The sequence below is a fragment of the Miniopterus schreibersii genome, assembly GCF_964146895.1.
Source record: "Miniopterus schreibersii genome assembly, chromosome: Y".
NCBI classification, from domain to species: domain Eukaryota; kingdom Metazoa; phylum Chordata; class Mammalia; order Chiroptera; family Miniopteridae; genus Miniopterus; species Miniopterus schreibersii.
The window spans coordinates 3,326,232-3,333,183 of NC_138120.1; the positions used below are offsets into that span (position 1 = coordinate 3,326,232).

At 39.5% G+C, this 6,952-nt stretch overlaps 1 protein-coding gene across 4 annotated transcripts in view; it reads right to left on the reverse strand.

The window, feature by feature from the left end:
• Positions 1–6,234, reverse strand: part of LOC308552009 (lysine-specific demethylase 6A-like) — a 252,461-nt gene extending 246,227 nt beyond the window's left edge. For 2 of the 4 annotated variants that reach the window (XM_081126955.1, XM_081126953.1), the window contains exons 1-3: positions 5,926–6,207; positions 5,734–5,831; positions 5,448–5,511 (exon numbers count right to left, since the gene is read on the reverse strand). In XM_081126955.1, coding sequence (XP_080983081.1) covers positions 5,448–5,511; positions 5,734–5,822 — 153 coding nt within the window. In that variant the 5' untranslated portion in view covers positions 5,823–5,831; positions 5,926–6,207. Of the gene's footprint in view, positions 1–5,447; positions 5,512–5,733 lie in introns of all 4 variants that reach the window. The other 2 variants (XM_081126956.1, XM_081126954.1) reach the window with 1 other exon arrangement.
• Between the last annotated feature and the right edge of the window lie 718 nt (positions 6,235–6,952).

Consider the following 6,952-nt stretch of genomic DNA (forward strand, 5'->3'; position numbering starts at 1 on the left):
GAGCATAAGTATTATTACAAAATGAAACCAGAGAGGAACAGAAGATACAGAAGAGAGCTACTTAAACTTAAACTAGTCCTTTTTTTCTCTAATGCTTTTATTGATTTCAGACAGAGGAAGGAAATGGGGAGAGAGAAACATCAATGATGAGAGTCATTAATGGGCTGCTTCCTGCACATCTCCTACAGAGGATCGAGCCCCAAACCTGAGCACATGCTCTGACCTGGAATCAAACTGCAGTCTTCTGGATCACAGGTCGATGCTCAACTGCTGAGCCATGCCAGTCAGGCTCAACTGATTACTTTTACTTTTACTCTTAAAAGCGAGCAGCAACTGCCCTTGTGTTAAGGGTCTTTTACATTTAAGGAGAAACTCCATTTGCTAGGGCATCTCCCTCTCTCCCCTGAAAGATGAGGACTCTAAATCACAAGAAACTCTCACCATTAGTGAGGACCCCAAACTTAAATCTGTAACAATCTTACCCATATTTACAGTGCTTTTCCTGGCAACTTCCCTTAATTGGCTCCCTACCCCAACTTTTTTTTTTTGCCTTAAGCTGAAATAGCATTTAAGGTAGTGGTTTGGGCCACTTGGAAGAGTTACTCAATTTTCCTGAGTATCTTCCATGTATACAGAAGGTACAAGCATGTCATAAAACTTCTTTTTCTTTTGTTATTGTGTCTTTGATTACACAGAAGGTCTCAACCAAGAGCTAAGAAGGTTAGAGGGAAAAATTATTTTTCTACCCTATAGGAGACAAAGATATATATGTTATCTCCATACTGACTGCATAAAACCCTTGAATTTATCACACATAAGTTGTTGCTCTGATTTATGGTTTCAATTTGTAAGCCTCAATCTAAGGTCATAAAATATGCCAATCATTAAAAAAATTCCATTAACAGTCTACAAATATGTATGCATACATAGGCCTTCATTTGTCAATTCAAAGAATCTTATGGTTTTCTTAACACAAATTAGCTCTCTGAATACCTCATTTGAAAAATATTAGTTGTTTACTTAGCATCAGTTGCAAAGAGCTCAAGGCATTGCAAAAACAAATATCAAAATGAAAAATCTTATGTATAAAGAAAAATATCTACTTTAATTCTATAGTTTGGCCAAACACTAAACTTCATTTTGGTTTAGAGTGAGGCTTATAAAATCAATTTCAACACCTAAGTTACAAAAATTCGTATCTAGCAAAACAGTTTTACCAGGTACACTAAATAACAGCAGTCAAATTTCTTTAGTCTTTTCTTCCTTTACTCCTCACCTGAGGATATGTTTATTGATTTTTACAGAGAAATGGAGAGAGAAGGGAGAGAAAGAGAAACCAATGTCAGGAAGAAACACCAATCAGTTCCCTCCCATGTGCCTGACCCAGATGAAACCCACAATCTAGGCATGTTCCCTGACCAGAAATTGAACCTGTAACCTCTTGGAGTTTGGGACAACACTCCAACCAACTAGCCACCTGGTCAGGGCTCCTTAGTCATTTTATGTGACTATGCAGACTTATTTAATTTTAAAAAGGATAGTTCTGAATTGTGTTCTCAGATATGAAAACATTTTTGATAATCTTAATCTTTATGACTAATATTGTATATCAAAGTTTTACAGTAACATTCCTATGTAGTGCCTACACAAGACCTTGTTGAGTAATAAGTAAACAATAAAAGCATGTTTTTTTTAACTCAACTTTCCTAACAAGAATACACCCTTTTAACGTTCAAAATTAAAGGCTTAATTTCTAAATAACAAAGCATGACATTATTTTTCTATGGTGACTTGAACTCAAACAACTACCTTCTTAACCGGAAAGGACCATATGTTTAAATGTCAACAAACAGAACATATATATATAATGCAAAATTATCTTAAAAATCACCATTCAAGTATATAGTATAAAAAAAAAACCTGAAACTAAGTTTTCTCCATGCAAGGATTCATAGTTAAAAATTCATGCTTTAACATATTTTAAAATACTTCCATTACCCAAAATCATTTAAACACCCAACTATTCTAAAACTAACCCCAGGGCAGGCTCAGTTAATTGGAGTGTCCTCATGAAGACCAAAATGGTAGCGATTCAGTTCCTGGTCAGGGCACATGCCCAGGTTGCAGGTTCAGTCTCTGGTTGGGGAACATTCGGGAGGCAAAGGCAGGCAACTGATGGATATATTTATCTCACATCAGTGTTTCTCCCCCACCCTTTTCCCCCCTTCTATTCTCTAAATATCCTTGGGTTAGGAATAACAACAACAAAATTGATAAAGGAACTTCTAAATAAACAACAGTAACGGGCATTTAGCAATAGTTCCTTAAAACAGATTTCCCAGGTCTCTAAGCATTAAAGGAATGTTAATAATGATATTCTATTTGTTTTCTCTTCTTTTAATAAATTTTATTTATTGATTTGTGGAAGGGAGGGAGGGAGAGAGGGAGGGGGAGAGAGGGGGAGAGAGAGAGAGAGAGAGAGAGAGAGAGAGAGAGAGAGAGAGAGAGAGAGAGAACACGAACCCTAGCCATGTAGCTCAGTTTGTTAGAGCACAGCAAAGGTTGCAGTTCGATCCTGCGTCAGGACATGTGCAAGAAGCAACCAATAAATGCATAAATGGGTGAACAAATTGATGTTTCTCTTCTTCTCTCTCTAAAAGTCAGTAAATAGAAATTTAGAATACATGTATTTTTGAAAAAGAGAGAAACATTGATTTTGTTTACGTTAGGATAAAGAGTACAGTTAAAATAGAATATCATTGTGCCCTGGCCCAGTAGCTCAATTGGTTAAAGCACCATCCAGACAGGAACCAAGGTTGCAGGTTGATCCTAGGTCAGGGTACAAAGAAGAATCAACCATAAATGCATAAAAAAGTAGAATAGGTCAGTGTTTCTCTCTCTCCCCCTTAATCCCTTCCTCCCGGCCCCCTTCCTCTCTCCCTAAAATCAATTTAAAAAACACACACATACTGAATCATTCCATTTATATAAAATTCTAGAAATGTAATTTATAGTTTACATAAACAATAACAAGATCAATGAATATTAGTGGTGTGGAAGAATAAGGAAGGAAAGTAAGAAGGGACTTGCAAGGGGACAGGAGGACACTTTTGGAGGGAATGAATACATACATTATAATGATTGTTGTGGTGCGTTCATGGATATGCACATATGCCAAAACTTTTGGAGTTACAGGTGTTAAATATGTGCAGTTTTATTTTACACCAACTTTAATTCAGTAAAGCTGGGGGCAGGGACAGACTGGGAAGCAGAAGAGCAGAGACCCATGAAGTTTCTAGCACACACCCCAGAATATTTTATTGCACTTTAATATTAAAGTTAATTAGTCTTGACCTAGGCAGGTAGGAATTCACAAATGTCTCAAAGCTACATGAAGTTAATTTTTATTTCCATTTCACGTAAAATATTTATAGTTTATTAAGCAAAACATTACTCTGATTTTATGAATTCTTACAAATATGTAGTTCAGACCTGCTCATATTTAAAATGATGCTGTAATTAAAGTTGAGAAAGGCATACACCCCACCCCTTCACAATTCACTGAAAAACTTCAGGACCTTACAATTTAAACCCAGTAAGTGCACAGTATCTGAAGAGTACATTCCAAATTGTTATCTAATGTTAAGCACCATCCACTGACAATTTTCCTGAAAATCTCATTTGGATTTTTAAATTTCTCAAAAAAGTATTTTCACATATTACCCATAAAAACATCAAACATCATCACATCACTTTCATTTCTTCATTTTCATAACCCAATTGATTTGTCCATTCTTTTTCAAATAGTATCATTACAAACAACTTCTCCAACTCAAGTTATAAATGCTGAAGTTACTACAATATAAAATAACTGTTCAAAAAAATTAATGTATTGGAGTGACTCAACTCTACTGGAGTTGGTTGGGTGTCATTCCAGGCACCAAAAGGTTGCCAGTTGGGTTGCCAGTTTGATTCCTGGTGAGGGCACATGTCTGGGCTGCTGGAGGCAGCCAACTGATGGGTTATTACATAGATGTTTCTCTCTCTCCCTCCCTCCCCCTTCCTCTCTCTCTAAAAAAATCAATAAAAATATTAAAAATAACAACAAAATAAGACAATTGCCATTGCTTAAACCACATCAGAGCTCATTAGTAGTCTTACAGTGATATTTTTAATGACTCAATTGTTACCTACAGCATTAAAGTTTTATGAAGTGGACTGGACTTACAAAAAAGAATGAATGATTACACTTCAGTTTCTCGCCAGTATTTGCCATCAAAACAAATAAACATAAAAGATTATTTGTGAAAGAAACTTATGTCTAATAATACAAATAAGAATTCTAGGCAAGAAAATCTTATAAATAAAAATTCAGTAATTCCTTTTCAATTGAAGGATTAACTATGTCAAACCTGTAGTTAGTGATTTTATACGGGGGAAAAATAGCTAGTGGAAGCAAATTTATTGCACACAGATGAACTGTCATGACAATGCAGATATTTCTGCCAGACTTTACTGAGAAGATAAAAATATATGTATAAACGTATATGACAGAGCGATTGAGATTCCAATAGTCTCTGTACAACAGTTTAAGTGAGAGTAAATGTGCTATGTAAATTGATGAGCACAATTTAGATATGTGAATACTGGTCAGAAGCTTGCAAAGGTATCAGAATACTGCTTATAAATAATAGCGGTCAACCTTTATCAAAATATACCTGCCAAAGGCAAGGTCTACTCATCTATACTACTTTCCTGTTTATATTTCCTCCCTCCTGTAAAGCTATCCTTTCATTTCTCCTCCCACTCTTTCCCGCCATCTTGGCCGACAGGGGCAGCCATTAAGTAAATGACAGTGCCAAGAAGTTTTCACACTAATAAACAGAGAATCCTGCCCTGGTGTCCATCAGACACAAGAAACAAGGCAAAGGGAAAAAAAAAAATCCTACTCCAAGCAATATTTCTGTGGCAGCTAGACCCAAACAAATAAACAAATCACGTAACTTCAGGTCAAACACGTACTGATTAAGATACCGGCCAAAAACCTAAGTCTTTACAGCTGAAAGTTCCTGTACCTTAACCCATCTGAGAAAAGAAAGCCTAAAACGTGTAGTTAAAATTAGACATCCCAGCCCAGGGCCAAAGGAAAAAACCAGAGGACATATAAGTCGACATTTTGAAAATAGCATACATTCTCAATCTTGTTATCCTAAAATTCAGAGATTTCCTAGCTAAAATAAATGTTGAGTCCTGCCTCAAAGCGCCGCCATCTGTGCTCAACCTACAAGAATTTCAGAAGACAGCGAACGAGGTATTCAGAGTGAGGTAAGGCCAAAAACATTGTTTTTCCTCTGCAGCCGCAACGACCGACAACCGGCCTTGGGGGCCGCAGGAACCCAAGCAGGAGCTGGCAGACAAGGGAGTGTCGGCCCACGCGGTTGCCTTACCTTGCCCAATAGAGTCTTCGTACTGGCGCCATCTTCGTGAAGCCTCACGAATCCAAAGAGCCGGCTGTGGAAAGACATACAGGAAGTTCGTTAACGTTCTGTAAAAACCAGCGGACCTGTTCCTTCTCGAACCCAAGTCTAAGGTATCCTGACACTCGGAAAGCTCCGAGATCTGCCCCCCCCCCCCACCTCCGCGTTGCCTCCAGAGGCAAGCTGCACTGAGACCTCCCCGGAAAGCAAACCTAACCTGTGTAGAGCTGTGTAAGGAAATGATGGTGGCCCATACCTGTCCAATCCGCCGAGCACCTCCTTCTCTTCGGCTGTCAAGCTTAACGACCCCTCCTTGCTCTCGCCGCTCGCTTTTCCCGCCGCCATTTTCTTTACCTCATCACAGAAAGAAGAGGTGGTAGTAACAAGCGACACTCCGCAGGATTTCATGGAAAAGTAAGAAATTTAAAACTCTAACTCCGAAACTCACCAACCCTCAGGACAGCGCTCAAAAGACGCCCTCGCTGCGTGAGACTGGCACACAAACTTTAACGCTGCCACAATCTCCACTGCGGAAGGCGGCTAAAAAAATCCCAAGGTGATGGCGAAAGCAGCAGATGCACTGGCTACAGTCCTTGGCTGTCGTATCACATGTCAGGACAGGTCGGGACACCAGAAAAGGCGGGAGCTTGCAGTGCTGGGAGGATTTCGTAGAATCACAAACTTCTCCACCACTAGCGCAAACTTGTAATTGTGTCACAGAGCGAACCCCAAGTTCCCGTGATGCCTTCCCCCTTCCAAGCCAGGCGCTGCCAATTGACGAGACCGCTTTGTCTCACGTGACCTTTGTTGACTCACGTCAGCTGTCGCGCAACTAAACTTGCTAGCTGCCGGACCCTGTCCCCGCAGTCCACACCGGAGCCTGGAACACAGAAACGGCAACTGCGATGGTAATTGGCTGTCAAATACGTCTGTCTGTGAAATGGTACTTTATATTTTGAAGGAGCGAAGTCGTTTTTTCCTATTAAGTAAACTTCTCTAAAGAATGTATCCCAAGCTCTCTAACCGGGTAGGTGAGATGTACCAGGAAAGGAGCGGTGGGGAGCGGCGGTCCTTCCAGTATCAGGAAGATGCTGGAGAGGACGCAAGTGCAGTGTAAAACGCGTGGATTCCCTTACATGCTCTGCACCATAGGTATTATGTGGTTGCAGGAGGCTCAGGACCTGGCCTGGGTCCAGTTATTAATCAGTAGTGCATGGTACTGAACCTGCACTGTCGGAACACTCCGTATTTTTACCACCTCTATAAGTAATGGCCTCTTGGCCAACTGTTTCGTTGTGCTCTGCCCTCTTCTCAATCACCGAAACAGAAGAGATAAAGTCCTTGAAACCTTATCTCATGTCCTCCCTAAAGTTTGGGTGACCTACTACAATTCTCTTAACGCCGATTTTTAAAAAACTTTACTTTCAAACTTTATTCCCAGGCCTCTTCAGCTTAATTAGCTATTAAGAATGATT